Below are 24543 nucleotides of genomic sequence, written 5' to 3' on the forward strand. Positions count from 1 at the left end.
ACCACACGCCTTATACACACTGGGTTTCTTGCCGTGAACAAAAACAAATGAGGATCGATCGATAGTACAGATTCAAAATTATTCTATAACCACGGGCTGTTATGGTATTGCTGCACGTTTCAGTGTCAAGTGCAAAGGTCCCGCAGCAACGTTTAAAACTACGAATTTCTGTGGCCACTTAAGGTGAATCGCGTGTTATATGGCACTGAACGGCAAGTTAAGACAATTATACAATTGAATACACACTCTAAGTTCTACGTTTTCAGATATAAACTGCTGACCAAGTACTGAAAACGTGAAGAAAGATTTGTAATGCAGTGACCTTGCTATACCTGGTGCTTAGCACAATTTAGCGTGCAAAATTTTGTTGTAAACAAGGACACGATTCGTGTGTCTTGCCCACGCTTTTGTTTCAAAGAGCAGCTCTGGGGGAGGCCGTTCCTGCGGCGAGCGTCGGCGGCGTAACCGAGCGAACGTGAAAGCGAACGCGGATCGCAGCGGGGGATGAAAGAGGCGAGGAGGAAAGCGGAGAGGAACTTTCAGCGTAACCATGAGGCGGAAAGCGGAGCAGAGTATGGCGAAAGCATGAGAAGAAATGCGTAGTACGGTGACGATGGCAACGAGATGGTGCCAGAGTAGCACGTGTCGTCTGGTAGATTTGTCAGCGACCTCTGCTGTGAATCGCGTCCACACGACACCCACACGCTGGCTCTCGCGATCTGCAGATTGGCGAGGCACACGCGCCACACTTCGCTCTGTTTGCAACGTGCCGCACGAGACAGATTGTCCGCGCCAGCCAATATATCGCGAAATGAAAACACGTGTACAGCCGACCTAGAATTTCGCGCTAGGTAGTATAGTAATCGTCGGCGAGATTTTTATTCGAGCTTTATTTACTTCGCCTCTTGTCGGAGCAGGTGCATCATTTTCAAATGTTCGCTAGAGTTTCTCTTGCAAGCTGTGACACACTTCTGGCATATACACAGTATATTTCTGAAGTGCGCAGGAATACACGCAGTATATTTCGGAAGTGATGGTAAATTACCGAAGGACGCAAAATAGAACAGAGGAGTGTATAGGGCCACCCCATTACATGTAACATGGCTATATGCAGCTGCTACATGTAAACATCAAAGCTAATGAATTTCTACGACGAGCCTCGCGCTGTCTACGCTGGATTATAGTAATTAGGTATGCCACGCTTAAGGGGTGATAAAAACCGTGCCTCAGGAACAAATCACACAGTTCTGGGTGCAATGCAGTGATGTGCGAGTTCTCGCGTTTCTGAGTGATTATGGGCAGTTGTAGCAGATCTGCGACTTTTTGCTTCTTTATACCAATTTCCTACCTGAACACCGGTGTCCCCTGGGCGCAGAGCTTTGCCGTCTTTGATCCACACCATTGTGGACACAGGATTCCCGGATGGTATACAGTTGAATGCAGCGGTGCCACCCAAGTCCACCGTCTGGCGGTCCGGATGAACCACCGCTGAAAGGGGCGCTAGCGAAAAAGAAGAGTGGCGGCAGTGTCAAAAAGTCTGTTCTACATGGCTACTTTTGTTGGTATTGGCTACAAAGCACAGTATATGTTATTGGCTAATTGCACGTGGTCAATTTTGTTACTTTAACGATGCAAAAAGAAACAAAATTAGCTGTTTTGTTTATTTTGTGCTCGTTCCACAGTAATAGTTCCACAGTAATGTTGTGTAACATGACTGGTCTCAATGAGCCGAAAGGATATTGTGAAGCAGCACACAGGATTTTGCGGACGTTCACGCTTGTGGATTACAAATTTTAAAAAAATACGATTAGGGCACCAGTTTAGCGTGTTGAACAAGCCAAAGCTGGGTGAGGAAATCAGCTGAGAAAATGCAACAATAGGGTTGAAGAATATGGAGAAGATAACAAAGGTAATGTTTATTAGCCTGGCAAGAGAACAAGAATTCTTGATTGGCCATTAGCCTTCAAGTCTGCGCAAGAGTACGTCAATCTAGGTCGCTTACTGACAGTGGACTCTGACCATGAGACGCAATTTTGCAGAAGGATAAGTATGGCTTGGAAAACACACGGATGCATTACCAAATCATGACCGGTAGCTTACCGTTAGTCTTGAAAAGAAAGAGCACTATCATTGCATTCTACCGGTACTAATATATGAGGCAGAAACTTGGAGATTAACAAGAAAGCTTGGGAAGGAGTTTAATTTCTTGGTTTATTTATTTATTTATCACCGTACCCACAGCGCCATTTCTGGCATTACAGTGGGGAGGTTGAAGAAGGAAAAGGTGCACAAAGTACTACCGCGCTCAGGCGGCGAAAGAAAATAACATTGAGATAGAAAAAAACACAAAATTTTTAAACATAAAAATTTCACAAGGAATAAAATGAGTCATTTGATGTTATGGACACTATCTCTTCAGGCAATTTGTTCCAGTCAGAAATTGTTTGGCCAAGGAAAGACATTTTGAAGAGGTCAGTCCGGCACCTATATTCTTTAACTTTGAGCGAATGGTCTCTTCGGACGGACACATAATCAGGGCTAAATATATATTGGGTTCGGTCAATTCCAGTTCTTGAGTTAAATATGTTATGAAAAAATTTTAACCGAAGAACTTCCCTACGTTTTTGAAGTGTGTCCCAGCGCAAAGTGTTTTTCGCACTGGATATGCTGAAAAACCTACCATAGTCATTAAAAACAAAACGAACGGCCAAATGCTGACCTCTTTCTAGCTTTTGTATGTCAAGTAGAGATTTCGAGTCCCAGCCTGTGCAAGCATACTCAAGTATGCTTGTAACATTTGATATATATAACAGTTCTTTGGTTTTTACAGGAAAATGTTTGGCGTTACGACGCAGGGAGCACAAAACCCGGCAGGCTTTGGCAGTAACAAAATCGACATGGCGGTGCCAAGACATTACACTGGTCAAATATACATCAAGATATTTAAATTCTGAGACTGACAGCAGTTTGCTACTACTAATGTTATACGTGAAATCATGAGCAGTCTTCCTTTTTTTGTGAAACACATATGTACAGACTATTGTAAATTAATATGCATTCCCCAATCCTAACACCATTGAGCTACTGTACACAAGTCCTGTTGTAATGCTTCGCAGTCACCTCGATCGTTGATAATTCTATACAAAACACAATCATCCGCGAAAAGTCGCATGCGTGAAGAAATACCTGTGACAATGTCGTTCATGTAAATTATGAAGAGCAAAGGACCCAGGACGGATCCTTGAGGCACCCCTGAGGTCACATCAATGTCATGCGACTGTTTCCCGTTGATAACAACTCTCTGACGCCTCAGGCTCAAATACTCCTTTATCCATCTAATAACGTTCTCATTTATGTTATACCAAGACAATTTTTCTATTAATAACGAATGTGACACAACATCAAATGCTTTGCGGAAGTCAAGATATAAGCAGTCAACAGAATGCCCTTTATTCAGTGCACTTGTTAAATCATGAACGAATTCGGTAAGCTGGGTGACACACGAGTAACTACTGCGAAAATCATGCTGATGGGTATTTAATAATGAGTATGCACTAAGATGGCTCATAATATTAGTATAAAACGCGTGCTCTAAAACTGTACACATCGCACTGGTCAAAGACACTGGTCGATAATTTGAAACAATATTTCTAGGTCCAGATTTATGTATAGACACAACGTTTGCAAGTTTCCATTCATCAGGTAGAGATCCGTCCTGTAATGACTCGGTGAAAAGAATCTGCAGGTACTTTGACAGAGAGAACGCACAAGAAGAGAGCAGGATCGTGGGTATGCCACCTGGTCCAGCGGCACTGTTTTCTTTCAATCTTTCTAAGAGCGACACAATTCCTCGCTGATAAAATACAATGTCCGCCATGGGCTCAGCACTGATAAAGTCAGGGCGACATTCGGCAGGGCTAATGTTGATTTCAGCAGTTGAAAACACCGAGCTGAAAAACGCGTTAAAGCACTTGGCTTTCTCCAGATTATCGTGAACGATAATTCCGTCATGATCGAGTGGTGGGAAGGACAAGTAGTCCTTTCTATTTCTTTTTATATACTTCCAAAATTCTTTAGGGCGACCTTGAATGCGCAAGTCGAAGGACTGAAAATACGCAAATTTGGCTATTTTAACCGAAGCACTCATATCATTATTGTCGTTCGAAGACGCAGCATGACATTAATTATCTCCTTCGAGAAATACTTCTCGAAATGATCCTCACCCAGCACGCTCAGCGTTACGGTGAACGGCTCCGAGGCGAGGCTGTTGTTGGCCACGCATAGGTAGCGACCGGAATCGGAGATACTGGCACGGCGGATGAGGAGGGTGTCTGAGTGGACCGCTATACGGCCAGTGCTGTGAAGGGGCTCCCGGCTGTCGTTGGTGCCACCGGACAGTTTGTACCACCTGCAATAAAACACGTGTCACGCATGCTTCCAGCGAGCACACTTTCTTATTTATTAGTGAGGAGACTAACGTACTTCAACCTAGAATTATTATTAACCGCAACCACACAAAGAAACAGAGAGCGAAAGAGAAAGCATAGGGTAATTTAATCTTGTTTTATTGAAATTTATGAAAATTAAGGTCGAAGAAAATGAGAGTGAGAGATTATGGGGTTTTACGTGCCAAAACCACAATCTGATTATGAGGCACTGCCGTAGTGGGAGACTCCGGAAAATTTTGACCACCTGGGGTTCTTTAACGTGCACCTAAATCTAAGTGCACGGGTGTTTTCGCATTGTGGCCCCATCGAAGAGGAAAATGAGAGTGATCGAAAATATAACTTGTCGCAGGTGGGAGCACCATCCACAACTTTCGCCTTACGAAGCACCGGATTTTTATATGGGAATTGGAGCAATCTTTGTTACCTACCAGGCTCAGTGAATTGATTTACTATCGCGCTTCGATATACTTTCAGTACGCTTCAAACGAATGCCACTTCGAGTCAAAACAACTTTCTCTGGATTTCCATCTGCTTCCGTGAGATTGGATATCTGAAATTGCTCAAGCGAGTATTTCAGACCTATAATTTAGTTTGTGGTCGCATACCAATAGAAGTGTTTGGAATGTGGTTCTGGCGCCAGCAAAACAAAGTAGAAAGAAGAAGGGACTGAAAGGGCGCCAACTTGCAACTGATTTTTTTTTACAAAGAAACACCCATATTTTATAAAAAGAAGATTGACAACCGTCAAGTGCACTACACGTGTAAAAAAATGCGACGTTACCTCCGTGCAAACCGACAAGTCATGCCATCAAGACAAAAAAATTACAAATCGCCATAGTGAATCTAAAAATTCGTACTCGTTAATATGCAATGAGACTGACGGGACACTCACACAAGCATCACCCTTTTTGTTTGTGTAAAACACTTCCATCGATTCATGCGCCAGCGATCCCCGGCTCTTACCTAGCCGACACGTGTCCCCAAACTGCAGCATGCAGTCACACGAAGCACAATGAAAGGGCAAGTGCGAACCTGTTCCATTTAGTTTTGCTGTGCCAGAGCCACATTTCAAGCATGAACCAAATATCCCAACATCGCATTCTGTAGAAGTGTTTGGAAATACTTTTATGAAAAGCTCTGGCGAGTCCATGAATAGAACCATGTCACCGCAAGTGATCGAGTAGCTAGAAATGCGTAGGTGCGTGTTGCTTAAACAACGAACGCGGAATACAAACGCAAACAGCAATCTGTATTAACGTTTATTGCGAAGCGAAAGATCATTACGTACATACCCACCACTAAAATACTTAAGAAAATAAAGAGAATGAAAAGTAAACAGAGATACAGAAATACACAATGCACTAAAAGGGTATGCGTAATAAAAATTGTGAATTAATCAATGAATACTAGTAAGCGCAGTTTCAAGACGGGACAAGAGAGGACACCGACACTGGAGACATGCGCTCATTCAGAAATCACAGGCGGACAGACCAAGATAGCATAGCTGATGAGTTAGGGCACGTATTTGCACCTTCAAGAATGGACACAACACATCACTCTACCGTCCGCGCATGAAATGCAATAACAATGAAGCATTAAGCTATCCGCGCTGGCTACAGGGAAGCGAAAAAGTGCGACGAACGCAGAATACAAGCGCAAACAGCAGTATGTAATAAGCGCGATCTTTTTGTTGACTGGAGGGTGCTATGTAATACCTCTCTCTTGTGGCTGTGTTTACGTCGTGCCAGGCAAGTGTGGCGTTAGTGAGTGTAAAGTAGTGGCGCGGAATAAACGAGGACAACACGCCATTGGACCGCGCTACTTTTTCGGTCTTCTTCGCTGTGAACCAGCTCGACCATGAAAGTGAGTGAACGTCTGGTAAAAAAAAAAGAAATGGAAAAGATAAACACACGTAAAGCTCGAGATGGGCATTCAGCCGTCAAATGACCAGATTTCCGCTACAGTCTGTAGTTTGTTTTGCTTTCTCCACCCGGTTAGGTTATATCGCGACCCCGAGCAAGCAACTGGTGGGACTGGGAAGGCAGCTCTCATGCCCACATATGTTGTAAAACGAAGGGAGCTAGACGAAGATAAACGGCCGTTTGTTATTGGGCCCATGTGCCTTATAACTGCCCTCTTTTTTGGTTTGGTCTTTCAATTTGCGTTTTTATCTGCACTTTCTGTCTCTGACATATATTACAGTGAAGCTGTATATGGCTAGTTTCCAGCGGATCGATGTCCGTAGACGAAAATCGTGAGCCAATCACGAAGATAGTGAAATATCGGGCCGACCCACGCCGGAGGTGAAGCAGGCTTCAGGCACTCCACCAACTTGCAAAAGTGAGTTCAATATCTTGGGCCCAAACCGTATCAGATGTTAAGATAATAAGAACCTGATACTATACTTTGACCCGCGTCGGCCATGTCTACGTTCGCACCATACACGTGTACGCCATCCCACCTATTCAAACTAGTGCCTACGTATCTGAGTGTCTTCTGTCTCCTGACGTCATGCTCTACGTAGGCTCCTTTCCTCAGTTCTGCTCTGACTCTGGAAATGTGTAGGCCGTGTGTTGTACAGCGTGCCTACCAAGAGCGACGGCGTGAACAGAAAAGAAAATGGGGCGGCGCGGCGGAAGGAGACGACGAGCAGGCCGCGCATGCCAAGCGCAAGCGTGCTGCCCGCCAGGTCCGCGAGGCGCAAAGAAATGCGAAACGTCCATGTGGCCCCGATCGCGCAAACGTGGAACGTTTCACCGGAGCAACGGTCAATCCCCACATACACAGCTTCGCTCTTCATCCATCTTCACAGAGTGGAATCGCACTGAATTTTTTCACCATATGTGCGCTTCCGGTGCTCGGTGTATCTTCCTTCACTCTTTTTCTGAAGACTGGCTGAGTATTTAAGGTTTTCTTGCTCCGCAATAAATGCTGGAAAAATGTGACGGCTCACTTTCTTCCTTAATTACATCTTATATTTTTCTTCGTTGCAGTGCTTGTTTATTGTTTTCAGTATTAAACACGGTGGGGAATTCTTACACTTGTCAATAATCATAATTTCCTCTAAAGTTTCAAAATACTTTGAAACATGGTGCAATTATTGCGTTCATCGAAGAGCGGAGAGTCTGCGATGATCAGTCTTATTTGGAAATACTTGAATAGGATGTTATTGTAAAATATCATCAAGATACTCATAATATCACCATAAATATCATCATCGGTCTAATCAAGCGGGTAGCTAACAGAAGGAAAGGCCTGAGTGAAGAGAATCTGATAAGGCTAGCCCACGCTTTCTTGTTATGCCATTTCACGTACGTAGCGGCCATGCACGTCTGGAAGAGGGCCGAGCGAGACAAGCTAAATGCCATGATAAGGAGGGGGATCAAGAGCGCGCTCGGACTACCAAACTGCACACGCACCGACCCGACTTCTGCAGTGGGGTATTCATAATACACTGGAATAAATTGCAGAAGCACAAGAAAGGGCACATATTCTCAGACTCCGGCACCACGGCGGGCAGACGACTCCTAACAGAGATGGGCGTTCCCCCGGCTAAGTTCGAAGACTCCTATTAGACACCATAGACTCCATAGACTCCATAGACTCCTATTAGACTCCATAGACTCCGGAACACCAGGGCCTTCCGAAAGAGCAGAAAGACCACATCATCATATCCCCCAGCCCCGCGCAATATGCATCCCCAGCGCAACGTGGAAAGAAGGAAGGCAAGGGCCGTGGCGCTCCTACGCCGGGCGACAGAACTCCCTGGCGGCAGCTGCTTCGTTGACGCGGCCCAATATGACAACAGCAAAAATTTCGCAGTTGTGTCCATCAACCACAGGGGTTCGACCGTTAACGCGCAGCTTCGGTACGAAGCACGTCGTCATGTGCGGCCGAGCAAGTGGCCATCGCCTTGGCCCTGCTGGACGAGAAACATGCCAACATCTTCAGCGACTCCAGGGCAGCCATCCGCGCCTTCAGCGTTGGCGCCGTGTGTAAGGAAGCCTGTCGCATCCTCGACGGCAAAAGCATCGACACCCACACTCTCACGTGGTTCCCCACTCACATGGGTTCCATCATGGGAGGCCCCACAAACCTCAACGAGCTGGCCCACTCCAAGGCGCGAGGTCTCCCTTTCCGTGACCATGGAGAACTCCCCGGCCGGCCCGCAGTGGTGGAGAACAGAGATCAACCGACAACATATAATGAAATTACGCACCACTTTTATCTCGGCAGGAGAGACTTTCCCCTTCCTCACAAGAAGTTAAATAGAGCGCAGGCATTGACCCTCAGATTATTGCAAACAGGCTCGTATCACAGCCCGGCTTTATTACACAAGCTTTATCCCGACACTTATGCCAGTAGTTCTTGCAGGCACTGCAACGACTTCGCTAGCTTAGACCATATGCTCTGGCGTTGCCCCTCGTTACGAGGCACGGAACAAATAAATGAGGACAAGTGGCTCTCCGCTATCAAGAGACCCGATGACGGGGCGCAACTATGGGCTGTCCAGAGGGCCCATGATGCGGCGGTCGGGCATGGCCTGACTGTCCCAACGTGGGAGCGGCCCGCTGCGCGCTGAGTCGCGTACCTCAGGACTTTCATTAAAGTTTTACATCCATCCATTCATCCGTCCATCAAGATACTCGAAGACGAAGAGCAAGAGAACGGCTCCTTGGCGCGAGCGAGCGCTACTTCACTTCTTCAATAAACCGTTCATGTTCGAAGCAGTCACCGGTCTCGTACGTTTTAACAATGGTGCCGTGACAGTTATTACATCTGAACTTCATTGAGAAAAATGACAGGCGGCCGTTCACGTCTTCGTAGCAATTTTGTTACTGATTCCCACACAATATGCGGATACAATACTGCAGGCCGACATGGTCATTAAAAAAATAAAGGAAAATATTGCAATCTCTCCAAAATATCATAGATATGAAATTCAAACCACTCACCTGTATTCTGGAACACTGTATCCATGTGCGACACAAACCAGTTCTGCAGGACTGCCTTCGTCGACAGACACAGCTGATCGGGTAAATATATGTCGCGGTTGAAAAGGCCCCGTCGATGCTGCAAATGGTGTGAGTAAAAAGCTGCAATCAATTGGCTTAGTTTATTTGCGATAAATAAGCAATGTGAAGATATGACACAACACAGCAACTCAGTACACTCATTCTTAGTAAAGAAGAGCATAGAGGGAAAACATTTAATACTGTAATTATATTCACTATCCGATGGTAATATATCATATTCATTATGTGGGCAGTGTACTGCGCGTCTGCGATACGGTATGCCTATAGCCCTTACTAAGGTTCGAAAGCAGGCCACTTTTGCTGATACTTTTTTCTATTGCTTATATGGACACTTCAGGCGCATTACCGCCGTCGTCATCGCCGTCGGCATGATGTTCTGTAAACAGGTCGGAGTCATAACAGCGTGGCCGCGCGTCGTATGCTGTGGGTGCGAGTGACAGCGTGTGAGGGTGAGACGAGGATCGATCTCGCGCGCGCCAGGGAGAAAGGCGGGGAGGAAGCACAATGTCTTCCCTCGCCCAAGAGGTGGGCGTTCTAATTCGGCGGCAGCTGCGCATGACGCGGCCGCACCGGCCCCATCTTCAAAATTATCTCGATATGGCTAGGTGTGCCGAGCGCTGGCAGCTTCGTATGAGCTGTCTTATCGCCTCTTAGCTAACGTTGAAACGAGAGGCAGTGCGAAGGTCAATTCGATGGTTGCTACAGCCAGGCTTCCTTACGCCATAGTTTTGACAGCGAGTGCCCACGGTCAACGGATGAGATGTGTTTCGGTTTGCCTGTGCGCGCGGGACACGATGCCTGTTAATTCTATTAGTAAGCGGGTGCTTACAAGTTTGCACGACCGATAGAATACTATCATGATAATAAACCAATGAAATATGATGAAATATATGGAAATTATAAAACTAAATCATTCCTTTCTCCAGCCATAGAGGAATGGAACAACTTACCCGGATCGAAACGTTGCAGAGCGTGACCCGCTAGAATTCAAACAACTAATAAGAAACCATTTTTGCTCAGAATCCCGTTAATACTCCGCCCACGCACCTGCCCCCTATTAAATATGTGTATGTGACGTTTATTTATGTTTATAATTGCTGTTACTTGTTAAGCGTTTAGGTAATTAGTATGGCACCTTTCGAGCGCTCTGTGTGCATACATTTTCTGTGATATCACTCCCACGCAAATTATCATTTCGCTTCGCGCTGATCATGCTTTTTGCTGTTCTTTCGGTTTTTACTGCTGTACCTCCCCCCCCCCCCCCCCCTTATGTAATGTCCTTCAAGGAGCCTTTAGGGGCCACTCAATGATGATGATCAGTATTTCGTATTTCTGTCTAATAATCTGCTATTGCAATGGATGCTTGGCTTTTCGGGCGTAACTGCGACATTTTAGTAGGTCATTTTTTTTTGTTTTGCATTCTTACACTAGTATTTCGGTTGATGAAACATTTCATGTGATCGTTTGATTGTGTGATGGTATATGCTTTTTTGAATAAGCTTCTGCTGGAAGTCGGCCGCATGAGTCCTAACAGTCTGTGTTTCCGTCGTTGTCGTTATGCCCCGCTTGCTCCCCTTCAAATCAGCAGCTGTATTCAGTGTGTTTATCTGTCACCTTTCCCACTATTGCATCTTTAGAGAAGATGTGCCAAGATATACTATAAATTAGGCAGACATAAGTTTTGAAATCTGAAATTTCAAATTTAGTAATATTCTCAGGAAATACATTGTATTGTCTACGAGCCAGGACTCAAGAAAAAAGTTGTCTGCTGACTGGGTGTTGTTCTCGCAGGGCAAGACAGCATTGTTGACTCTCGAGGCATACAAAAATAACAACAATCCTGTGTACACATCCGTCATATGCATCACTGACATCAACAAATGACAGATATTGACATATATATGCACTCCCAACAACAGTAAAGTACCTAGAAATGCATAACTCTTCGTCTGAAATAACCTAATAAAATATAAAAAGATCAAAAAGGAACAAAAAAACAAGACAGTGAAAGAACAACAGGATAGAAAGTGAAATAGGCAATAACCATATAAAATAACTGTTTCCTGTACTTATGCATAGCTGAGTACGCAGGTCACTGCGCACATGCGGAAGATACAAAATGAAGCATGGTACAATTGATTCGTCTGAGCAGAAAAAACTTGCAATAATCGGCCAAATATTACGTGACTGTTCACTCCACTGCCGCGACGTTCGCAGCGCCCGTAGATGCGAGGTCTTTCCTACTCGACCTCATCACCGGTCAGCGCTGGGTCCCCACTGAATGGTAGAAATGTGAGATATTGTGGCCTGTCTTGACTTACGGTTGACAATGACGCGTCCGGCAGTGTCGCTGACTTTGACGCTGCCGGTGAGCTTGTGCCGGGTCTGGCAGCGATACGAGACACCGTCGTCGGCCGAGCTGACGTTGCGCACCAGCAGCTCGCCCGACGGGGAGAGCACTTGGTACCGGTGGAGGCTGCCCGCAGCTGCACGAAGAATTAATTGATTCGTTAATATACGTAAAAATCGCAATAATTGAGACATATTAATATGTCAGCTCATCCTCGCCGCTGATGTCCACAACCGTAACTGCTTGTTTCGCTGTAGAGTGTCAAAAAATTGATGGTAACGCATAATTCCTCAATCGACTGATCTCGTTTGGATTGAGGATTGCGTTGAACATGCATGCACACACACACACACACACACACACACACACACACACACACACACACACACACACACACACACACACACACACACACACACACACAGACATATATATATATATATATATATATATATATATATATATAACATGCACAAAAGAAAAAAGACGACCGTTAGCCGGGGGACCGGCCTTCGTCGGCGTGAATCAGTCCGGAAGATTCATTCCGACGAAGGCCGGTACTCCGGCCGAGACGTCAGTAAACAGATATACCCCCCCCCCTCCCCATAACGGTCTTCCTTTTTTTTCTTTATTTAATGTTATACCTTCGGGTCTGGGGCGAGACTCTTCGTCTTGTATTCATGAACGAGAAGAAAGGCAACCGAGGGACCCGATATTTATTAGTCATATCGTAAGAAGGCAGGAGCAATGACACCAAAGACAGCGTAGGGGAAATTACTTGTAGCTCTTAATTGAGTTACAGAAATGATAAATGAATGAATGAATAAACATGCATTTGAAACAGTGACTTGTCAGTCGAGATGGGATGAAAAAGCAACTCGCGGCGGCTGGGACACGAACCCACCTCTTCGCATTACGCGTGCGATGCTCTCACCAATTGAGCTACCGCAGCGCCGTTTTCACATCCACTTTCTCGGGTATTTATGTTGATCTACAAGAACTAACCCTGGTAGTCTTAGCAAGTGCCAGAAAAGATATTCCACATTCACCGCCAAGGCCGTGAGTGGCCCATCGTCTTAGGCCGATCCAGTCGACCAAGTTGTCTAACAGTGTGGGCCTCTAGGTATATGCTCGTGGTCGTGATGCCCTCGTGAACTTTCCATCTTCGTCATCTCAGCTTTATCATCCTATTTTCCTCATGCCATCGCCGACACGCCTTCCACGCCAACCCAGTCGGCCAAGTTGCCTAATAGCTTGGGCCACTAAGCATGTGGAGATGATGCCGTCGCGGTCATCGCATTGTCTTCACTCCACCATCACCAATAGCTTCTCGTCATGCCATCGTTGTCACCTCATCGTTGTCGTACAGGCTTCGTGATACATGGAATGGTATCTGGATAGCGTAGCAAAACACGGACACAAGAAGAACCGAAGACAAGCGCTATCGTTCTTCTTATGTCCGTGTTTTGCTGCGCCATCCAGATATAATTCCATGATGACCGGCCAACAAGCCCTGATCGCCACCCTCGTCGAGTTCGGGATAAAGTTGTCATTACGCCGTTGTCGTCATACACTCGTCATCGTCTGACTGTCCTCATACCGCTGTAATGCCATCGCCGTCAGTTGTATCGTTGTCACAGAGTAGTCTTCGGGTCTAGTACACTCTACTTCGGGCATTAGTTCTTATGCCGTGGTCCTGATGCGGTCACTGTCAGTCCATCGCCGTCACTCTAACTTCGTCATCCGGCTCTTGTTATGCCATCGTCATCATGCCATCATCGTCATCTTCACACAGTCGTCGTCAAACCATTCTTATGAATGCGTCGTCGTCATGCTCTCATTTTAATTACCATCATCAATACTTCAGTAACTTTACCCCATTGTCGTGATACCACCTTCGTCATTCTATCGACGTCAATTTCTCTTCGTCATTCTATCGTAATTATGCTGTCGTCATTCCATGGTGATTATGCTGCCGTTTATCGTTGCCATGCCATTGCGGCGTCGTCAGACAGTCGCCAGCATCATGCATCTGTTTTCACACTGTCATTACCAGCTTCGTAATCAGGCTATCGTCCTACCCTCGTCGTCATATAATTATCCTCATGTCAGCGTTTCCCGCTGCCGTCGTTTTACCATCGTCATTGTTTAATAATGGTCAGCTCACTGTCGTCATGCCGTTGTTGTTGTACTGGCTTTGTCGTTCAATTGACGTCATTCATTCTCCGTAATTCCAGAGTCGCCAGGGCTTCGCTGTCATACCGTCGTCATCATCTGGCCATGCTCGTGGGCGACCTTGGCAAGCGAATGCCATGGCAGCATGGTACTGATGGTAGGATGCGAGATAATGTCACATATACCCAAAGCACGGGAAGTCCCAGAATGACAACTACAGTTGTTAAATAAACTTGACTTCTTAAATACGGCGTCTGGTTACATTGCTCGAATGCTGGTCGCATTACCATCGGCGGTCATCGTGAGATGACTTCTGCCATAATATTTATGATTGTGAATATACACATACATATAGAGAGAGATGTAAAAGACTAAACATAGGAAAAAAATGGCACTTTACTGACGTATCAACCACGGAACCGGTCTTTATAAGTTAAGTGCCGTTTTTGTCTATGTGGTTCCAGTATTTTACCCCGTTTGCTACCGGATCCTACGATTCAACGCTTAAGTGATATATATATATATATATATATATATATATATATATATATATACTTTGGGAATGCCAACGTCATAAGGAAGAAGGACCAAGAGGAAGGGGGAAGACAACAGCAGGACCCTCTAAAGCGGGCGCCTCGCTGAGAGATGGCAAGCCGCCCTCCTCAGCGAGGCACCCGAGGACCAGGAGTGGGCCGTCCAGCGGGCCAGGGCCATTACCGAGGATCTCGAAAGATTTTTCTCCGGCGATGGACCCCTGGCAGCCTAGCACCGGGCACCAACCGCCATAACCGTCGGACAAATAAAGTTTATTCCTATATATATATATATATATATATATATATATATACATAAAGACAGACGATTTTACGGAAGCGTTTAGGTGCCGCCACATTGGGCTGATAAGGCTTCTGTTTTCTGCCTTTAACAACGAAGTGCGCGGTACTACAGTCAAATTGCAAGCATGAAAACAGTTATATAAATGCGTTGAGCGTTTCATGACCCTGTCACGTCACTTCGATTCTCATAAAACTAAGGTATTGTTTGTGTAACAGCCCAAAATAAATGGAATTGAATAGAATATAATATAAAACCGAATAGATTATAAAATCGTCTAAAAGAACTCGTAGGTTGAGGACTCACGTACGAAAAAAAAACGATACGTTAATTTCTACGTTTCGGCCGGGGTCCGGCCTTCGTCAGGGGCATATATATATATATATATATATATATATATATATATATATATTGATAGTAAGCGTTTAATGGTAGATACGCGCGGCGTTTATATCGATGCGCCGAAACAGGCCACGGCCAAACGGAGCGAGCGCGAGCACCAACAACAAACGCCTTACTATTCGTCTTCTGCTGGCGCCCGTATTCCTCACTACAATAGTATATATATATATATATATATATATATATATATATAGTGCGTGTGTGCGCGCGTACGTGTGTGTGTGTGTGTGTGCGTGCGTGCGTGCGTGCGTGCGCGCGTGCGCGCTCGTGAAACGTTCATATGTCAAGAAAGGATGACTATTTTTCTTGTCATCACCAGGGTGAATTTCTGCTCTCTTTCTTCACTCAAGCCGACAGGATTAGCATCTGAAATGCCGATAAGCATCGTCATGGCCCCATAAAAGTATTCAATCGTCATACAAAAGTTCACTGGGACACCCGAAGACATTTCGGTGCGGCTGAGGCTCTTCGAGGTAGGGAAGAATGCTGCTTAGTAAGCCGACCTAGACACAATCAGAAACTTCAGCGATGCGTTCACGGTGAAGCGTTTTACTAGCACATCGCGGAGCTTTAGGACGGAAGATGGACCTAGACACAATCAGAAACTTCAGCGAGTGCGTTCACGGTGAAGCGTTTTACTAGCACATCGCGGAGCTTTAGGTACTGAAGATGAATAGCGGGAAAAGTCCGATTAGAAGGGAATGCTTGAACACATCAGTAGTCTGCGGCGGATCCATTACTAGAAACCATTCACTACCACCACAAGAAGCGACGGGCTCTCCAGATATGTTACCAATTGAATATAGTCAGCTGGGCCGCCGCGCAGGTACGGGATAGAATCACATTGAATGAGAATTGACCATTCGCCTTGCTGCGTCGGTTGAGCTTGCTCTTGCTGAGCTCACTGTCTCCACTCCAGCACAGTGGCGAACAGAAGCGGTAGAAGAAGAGGCGCCCATTCATCGAACAGCAACGCGATGCTCGTCGTACAACCGCCGGCAAATCTCTGGTGATGTGCAGCCATGCGCACGAATCCATTTGATGCCGGCACAATCATATGCTAGCATCTCTGCGTTCTGGTTTGTTGAAGCTAGTTGATGGTTAATACACCGAATATTAATGAACAAAATAGACACAAAAGTAAAACCAGGGGAACAGATAGGACATAAAAAGCGATTTTTTAACACGAAAGTGTTTTATTCCGGGGTCCACCAAGACTTCACTGACGTATTTCCGTCACGGAAATACGTCATAGAACATAATACAAAGAAAGAAACCAGAAGAAAAAGTTCCACAAACATGCAAAATTTGGGAATCGAACCCACGACCTCTCGGTCCGCGACGATAGATCGTCGAGCGTTTAACCCATTGCGCCACAAACGCATTCGCAGAGAGCTACACAGACGCGCCTTATATATCTAACACTCCTCCGTGTACCCGCGCTCTTGCTCGGGGCGGTGCCGCCGCCTATGAGCAGAAAAGAGAAGTACTGCATTATGACACTAAAGCCCGGGATACATGGAGCGAACTTTCTCGACGAACTTCACGCGTCAAGTAACGACGCGGCGACACGACGCAGGATGTTTGCTGTGTTGCAATACATGCGGCGAACGCCGCCGCGCGTTGGCCGCCGTGTTGGCGGCGGTCCCGGCCGCCCGCTTCGAACTGAATTTGGCGTTGTCCTTGTAGAATTCACTTAGTTGGAAGCAAATGACTGCGTAAACGGCTTTCGCTTAGTCTCAGGCCGCTTCGACGACAGAGTATTATGGATAACCTTGAGTAGTTTTCGAGATCGCTTCTCGTTTCGAACGCGTCTAAGCCTAGCGAAAGAAATATCCGATGCCAACGCCATCTATCGGGGAAGTCGGGAGATAGGCATGACGACAGCATGTGGCCTCTGAGATCAGAAGATTTCTGTTGAAGGTTGTTGTAGAGAGCTTGCACTGCTTGTCTGTTTCCTCGCAGATCAGCGGATATGGGATGTACAAATACAACGCGATTCCTGAGAGATCATACTAGGAACTACTCAATCGGTGCAGAGACATGCAGACACGGCAACACCAACGCGATTGCAGACGACGCGAAAAGGCGCGCGCGCGCGAAACACCAGCATGCATTGCGACCGGAACTAGTGCCTCCTGATTGGCTGTCGTCCACCGCTGCGCGCTTCCGGCGGCGGCGTTCGCCCGACGAAAATGTTTGGACAGGCAGATCGGCTGCGGACGGCAAATTTCTTGACGCCGGCCGTCGGACGTTCGCCGCCCGACGAAGTTCTTCGCTCGGACGCCGGTTATTCGCTCCATGTATTCCGGCCTTAACGCGCACCGACAGTGAACGCTTCGGTGGTCTCAGTACTACGACGCCTCGATGCCAGCATTCGAAGGGACGCTGGCATCAAGAAGCACTACCAACGCCACCTAGGTGGCGTTCACCGTACTCAGCACAGCGGAGCGTGGCCTCCGCAATTAGCTCTGAAAATGTTTCTGAAGTTGATCGCGGAGGCTGCAATTACGACGCGCTGTACGCGCTGATTTGACTCGGTGACGATTCAGTTACGTGCTTTGTCTTGCGCGTTGTATTAGTGTGTCAGTTACGTGCTTCGTCTTTCGCGTTGTGCTAGCGTGTGCAGCGTAGTGCAGCTTCCATATGCACGACGGTTGCTCATGGTCATCGACGTTGGTAGTCGTGATGGAGGAGACGTGCCACCAGGCGTCAGCGTGGGTGCATCAACGCCTAAGGGCGCTTTAGCCACAAAACACCAATAGACATTATATATCAATGTGCAATAAACATTACACTACTTCTGTGAAGACACGTTTCACTTTCGTGTTCTATACCGATTCCTATATAAGAGGGATCAACCACATTTTTTTTCTTATGTCACTACACGAACGATTCATGCTCTACTCAAAGAGAGAGAGAGAGAGAGACGAAGAGAAAGTCCTTTAAAGGGATACGGACACAAAAGTTGGTGGGTGGTTTTTTGTGTCGGAACAAAAGTTCAACTGTTGAAAATGACGAATACAACAAGCTGCTTTGAAAGAAATAACTAGGAACATCTTTGTTTTTTCGATTGTCTGTTGCACTTTGCCTCCAAGCGGCCGCAGCTTGAAGCTGAAATTTGACGTCATAACACCCACTCGCGCGCGCGGCAAAGGTCGGCCACAGCGATCGCAGTGTTTCCGGGGGGTGTCGGTCCCTTGTAGCCTTTGTTTAACCCCTTTCGGCGATCTTCGTACGTGGCCCATCTGAAACATTATCCCCGTCGGCGCTCCACGCGGGTGGTGCATCTTACAAGCGCCTTCCCGCGGTCGTCGCTCGGTATTGATGCGTTCGTCGCGGCGGAAGGAAATGCCCAGACATTGCTGTTATAGTTGCATCGTCGGTCGTGACACGCCGTCGCACACGTTTCCCAGAGACGAGAAGGTGCGTAAACTTTGGATACCTGCCTGTCAGCCATCACACCCAGCCTGAAGACCTCTAAAAAATGACTTTATTTGCGCGGACCACTTCGTCGACGATGATTATGTGACCAGCCCGGCTGTGCTTAAAAGCCTCGGCATGCCGCTCAAAAGGCAACGCCTAAAGCCTGACGCTGTACCATCGGTTTTCTCACGAAAACGCAAGGCAGAAATGATCAGCGGCGCGTTTGAAAAGAGGAGGCGAAAAGATGTCGGTACTGTTTTCCTTCACTTGCAGCCTTCTTGTGCAGTGTGAGGGCGAGGCTGGGCACGAAGGCAGTAATGTCTTTAATAATGTTGGCAAAGCATAGTAAAACAATACAAGGCTAGCGCGCGCGAGCGCGACTCACGAGATCAGTCCTACATGGCAGCGGGAAAGACACAAACACAGCTGTGCTTCTCCACAGGCTTTTAAAAAGCGGGAAAGACTGGGGAGAACGCCAGACAGGTTCTGCCATCTGTCGGGCGGCTGATGAAGTGGACGTGAGAGTCTCAGAGGCACTGATACCTCACAGCAGTTGATCACGCCGACGGCATAAACTACTATTCAGTCATCCACGCAGTGTTGAAGTGTACCCGCAGCTGGCTCGCCTGTGTGCGGTCTTGAAAGAGCAAGTTTACAGAGGAAATGACAAATAATTATTGCACAAGTGTTTGGTGCAGAGCGAAATCTTATCGCTACGGTTCGCGAAAACCTGACCGGCACTTCCACGTCCACCTGTTCTTCTTCACTTGACGTGGAAGGCTTGTAACCGTAAGCGGTAATATTTCTTGCCAAGTTGGAATGCTCCTCGTCTTCAGACGTGTACTCATCGCTGGTAGAGGCACCAGAACTCGAATCCATGCTCGCGATGGCGGCGTCGGCGCGCTTCGAATGACCGCGGCCAGCCGGCTGGCTATCCGACGAGGGTGTCGTGACGTCACGCCTTCCAATTCCCGCGGGTCGGGCGGCGAGGCGCGCGCTCACAAAAACGCCAAAAAATAAAGCCATCGGCTCAAAAATGAGCTAAGTGACTACTTCTTTTCGGTGTAATCACACACTGAGGATTAATTTTCAGCATTTCCGTAAAATTTTCAGATTTCGTGTCCGTATCCCTTTAATGAACTGCATAGAATTCTGCCGGCGTGAATGTAGGAGCCTACGTCCTACTCTGTATAGGAAAGTGCATCGGAGACAGAAAGGCCCTAGTAGAGAGAGAACGTGAAAGAAAAAATCAAGGCAAGAAACTGTGTGATCAAACTACGAGTGTACAGGTGCGAAAAATGTGGTGGTGTTGATGTTGACAGGCTAAAGGTTTTCAATTAATCCAATGAATTCAAGAAATATGAAAATAACTAAAGCTTGTCGCTACTTTGTAGACGACTTAGGACATACTATTCTTCTGAAATGTAGATCTTCTTGAGAAACAGAGCCCATTCAATCGAGATAAAGAGATCTCTCGTGTCGTAACGGTCCCGCTTACCCTTTGCTTGTGACTGTTGAGACGAGCTTTTCTCGGCGCTGCCGGGTTGGATGAAGAGGCCGTCCTCGCGGAGCCAGCCGGTGACCTCGATGTCCTCCCGAACGAAGGTGGGCATCTGGCAGTGCAGAATGGCAGTGTTGCCCCGCACCACGAACTCGTCGTACACCTTGGTCTTGTACTCTTGAGCCACCACTGCGTCCAGTGATCGTCACGAAGTCACAATGCAAGCTTGCGTGTGTACAAAATTATAGGGTGACATTTACCTACGTAGCACAAGGAATCATGTTAACAGAGTAAGCAGGGCGTACCAACTGCCTGCTTAGAAGGTAGCATTGGCATCACCCGCTTTAATGACAAGAAAACAGATTTCACTGAAGGTCGTCCTCAGTTCCTGCTCCTGCTATGTGCAGGTAATCAAGCGTAAAAAGCAGGTTTTTTTCAGTGAAATGCCTAGACTCAATCCAGAACATCACTGCAGCCATCTATTATATACTACTAAATTATCTTTATTTAACGTAAAAGTGTTTTAACGGGAGTATTGTAAAACAGGGATGCTGGAAAGATCCCAGATGACAAAGTCGCAATCCCAGAATATTTTTAAACAATATTCACTTTTCCGTTGACAAGTGGCAAATAATGTATTTCTCCATTTCTCTACAATGTACAAGGTAGAACGAGTTCCGACAAAAAAATCCGCGGATACTTAAGCACTTCTTATAAGTTGTGAATGCGGATGCATTAATTGCATTAATAACATTGTCTCAAGTCGGGGCCCCCGGCTCTTCGCTGACAATCCGCCTGGGCTTCAGATGCCATCACGCTAGAATCGGCACGTCGAAGACGAGCCCTTTCCCGTGCGCGTGCATTCTGGATGGATTTACATGAAATTTCTTGAAAATTAAATCTGTCCGTTACTTAAGCAATACCCCTTAAGCAATGGAACATACCCCCTTAAGCAATAGAACATACCCCCGTAAACGCGGCCTCCCCATATGTAGACAGAAAAGTGAAATTCTACGCTGGAATGATTAGCGGCCACGCAGCCACCTGTGGAAGCGGAAAACGACGACGAGCGCCGGAGCAGTGGCACGAGCGCATGCCAAGCACGAACCACCTGTAGAGAGCAGCTGGCTTTTTTAAATGCGAAGCATTTCTTGCTGGCGGCTCTGTCCGTGCCTCCCACGTCCCACACCCCCACAGCACATCCGCGCCCCATCCCCCTCTCTCTCCTCTCCTACGCTCACCCTTTCTCTCCTCCTGGAATCCTCTACAGAGTGGCGACGGCGTGCCACGCCCCCACAGCGCATGCGCGTCCCCTCCCCCTCTCTCTCCTCTCTTACGCTCCCCCCTTTCTCTGCTCTAGGAATCCGGAACGGCGCGCACGACAGGTGGTGCGACAGCTGCATACTCCGCTGGGGGCGCCACGGTAGTTTCGCGGTATGAAAATGACGGAGCGCGCGCGCCTCATTCTCTCTCCTGTGCAGCGCCGCGATGAGCGCTCGGGCCGCTGCCGCGAAACCATCTCCCGCTCAAGCTAACCATCTCCCCGCTGCTTCCCATCCACACATGGTTCCCTTAGCGGGAGATGCAGTAATTTTTTAGCGTTACATCGCCGGCGCAGGCTAGCGTATACAAGCTTCCCTTGAAAAGGAATACTCAATAGGCAGAAAAAATGTAACAGTTTCACCCGAAAGGCGAAGCATCAATTGCGATAGCAAATTAGTACAGAGCTATACGGAGTAAGGAAACTAGTTTTATCAGCTGTATAAACATGGACATGCAGAAACACCTGCAACTCGCAGAACTGTTGTCGACGCTGTCAGCGTTTTCCCCGCGTTCGCACCGAACGCGCGCGGCGTTGGTGACTGTTGGCGGTGCCTCTGGGGGTGGCTCGGAGGTTTTCGACGAGACCAGAACGGGACACTCGTCGAGCAGCGTCGGAAGTCTTTACTATTAACACGAAAGTGTTTTATTCCGGGGTCCACCAAGACTTCACTGACGTATTTCCGTCACGGAAATACGTCATAGAACATAATACAAAGAAAGAAACCAGAAGAAAAAGTTCCACAAACATGCAAAATTTGGGAATCGAACCCACGACCTCTCGGTCCGCGACGATAGATCGCCGAGCGTTTAACCCATTGCGCCACAAACGCATTCGCAGAGAGCTACACAGACGCGCCTTATATATCTAACACTCCTCCGTGTACCCGCGCTCTTGCTCGGGGCGGTGCCGCCGCCTATGAGCAGAAAAGAGAAGTACTGCATTATGACACTAAAGCCCGGGATACATGGAGCGAACTTTCTCGACGAACTTCACGCGTCAAGTAACGACGCGGCGACACGACGCAGGATGTTTGCTGTGTTGCAATACATGCGGCGAACGCCGCCGCGCGTTGGCCGCCGTGTTGGCGGCGGTCCCGGCCGCCCGCTTCGAACTGAATTTGGCGTTGTCCTTGTAGAATTCACTTAGTTGGAAGCAAATGACTGCGTAAACGGCTTTCGCTTAGTCTCAGGCCGCTTCGACGACAGAGTATTATGGATAACCTTGAGTAGTTTTCGAGATCGCTTCTCGTTTCGAACGCGTCTAAGCCTAGCGAAAGAAATATCCGATGCCAACGCCATCTATCGGGGAAGTCGGGAGATAGGCATGACGACAGCATGTGGCCTCTGAGATCAGAAGATTTCTGTTGAAGGTTGTTGTAGAGAGCTTGCACTGCTTGTCTGTTTCCTCGCAGATCAGCGGATATGGGATGTACAAATACAACGCGATTCCTGAGAGATCATACTAGGAACTACTCAATCGGTGCAGAGACATGCAGACACGGCAACACCAACGCGATTGCAGACGACGCGAAAAGGCGCGCGCGTGCGAAACACCAGCATGCATTGCGACCGGAACTAGTGCCTCCTGATTGGCTGTCGTCCACCGCTGCGCGCTAGACGCTTCCGGCGGCGGCGTTCGCCCGACGAAAATGTTTGGACAGGCAGATCGGCTGCGGACGGCAAATTTCTTGACGCCGGCCGTCGGACGTTCGCCGCCCGACGAAGTTCTTCGCTCGGACGCCGGTTATTCGCTCCATGTATTCCGGCCTTAACGCGCACCGACAGTGAACGCTTCGGTGGTCTCAGTACTACGACGCCTCGATGCCAGCATTCGAAGGGACGCTGGCATCAAGAAGCACTACCAACGCCACCTAGGTGGCGTTCACCGTACTCAGCACAGCGGAGCGTGGCCTCCGCAATTAGCTCTGAAAATGTTTCTGAAGTTGATCGCGGAGGCTGCAATTACGACGCGCTGTACGCGCTGATTTGACTCGGTGACGATTCAGTTACGTGCTTTGTCTTGCGCGTTGTATTAGTGTGTCAGTTACGTGCTTCGTCTTTCGCGTTGTGCTAGCGTGTGCAGCGTAGTGCAGCTTCCATATGCACGACGGTTGCTCATGGTCATCGACGTTGGTAGTCGTGATGGAGGAGACGTGCCACCAGGCGTCAGCGTGGGTGCATCAACGCCTAAGGGCGCTTTAGCCACAAAACACCAATAGACATTATATATCAATGTGCAATAAACATTACACTACTTCTGTGAAGACACGTTTCACTTTCGTGTTCTATACCGATTCCTATATAAGAGGGATCAACCACATTTTTTTTTCTCGCCTCGCAACGTATGTAATTAATTACGCATTTGGCGCCGCAGTTAAACGTAGCCTCCACTCCGTGCTTCCCATCCCCCACGGCCTTTCGCGCGATGGAAGAAGTCGCGTTTGCTCTCTCTCTCTCTCTCTCTCTCAATATATATATGGCAATTGCAAAGGAGGAAAGAGACGCTCAAGTCTGCAGCCCTTCAGGGAGCACTGCGCCGAACGCGCGTTTGCTCTCAGCCATACGTTCGCTCCCCGTCGACCCGCCGTGGTTGCTCAGTGGCTATGGTGTTGGGCTGCTGAGCACGAGGTCGCGGGATCGAATCCCGGCCACGGCGGCCGCATTTCGATGGGGGCGAAATTCGAAAACAACCGTGTACTTAGATTTAGGTGCACGTTAAAGAACCCCAGGTGGTCCAAATTTCCGGAGTCCCCCACTACGGCGTGCCTCATAATCAGAACTGGTTTTGGCACGTAAAACCCCATAATTTAATTTTTTTTCGCTCCCCGTGAAAGCGCGCGTCTGTCGTGCGCTTTCACTTGCACATGCCGCATACGGCGCGCGGCGACCATTTCATCGCCGTTGACGTCATACGGAACCTCACAGCGAAGGCGTCGCCGACGGCAGAAATCCACTTTGAGTGTCCATTTAATTGCTGTCGCAATAAAAGTGTTATCACGTTCTAGCAGTTAGCACGCTCAACGGGACCATTTTTTCCATGAATTTCAT

The 24543-nt window shown here is 47.6% G+C and overlaps 1 protein-coding gene and 1 pseudogene across 1 annotated transcript in view; both read right to left on the reverse strand.

Annotated features, from left to right (window-relative positions):
- Positions 1 to 24543, reverse strand: part of LOC119455804 (Down syndrome cell adhesion molecule-like protein Dscam2) — a 317386-nt gene that overhangs the window by 56338 nt on the left and 236505 nt on the right. The window contains exons 6-10 of the mRNA XM_049668624.1: positions 20170 to 20361; positions 11806 to 11970; positions 9404 to 9521; positions 4224 to 4408; positions 1349 to 1500 (exon numbers count right to left, since the gene is read on the reverse strand). Coding sequence (XP_049524581.1) covers positions 1349 to 1500; positions 4224 to 4408; positions 9404 to 9521; positions 11806 to 11970; positions 20170 to 20361 — 812 coding nt within the window. The remainder of the gene's footprint in view (positions 1 to 1348; positions 1501 to 4223; positions 4409 to 9403; positions 9522 to 11805; positions 11971 to 20169; positions 20362 to 24543) is intronic.
- Positions 6698 to 6872, reverse strand: LOC119457122 (U2 spliceosomal RNA; annotated as a pseudogene).

The sequence above is a fragment of the Dermacentor silvarum genome, chromosome 6 (assembly GCF_013339745.2).
Source record: "Dermacentor silvarum isolate Dsil-2018 chromosome 6, BIME_Dsil_1.4, whole genome shotgun sequence".
Classification (NCBI taxonomy): domain Eukaryota; kingdom Metazoa; phylum Arthropoda; class Arachnida; order Ixodida; family Ixodidae; genus Dermacentor; species Dermacentor silvarum.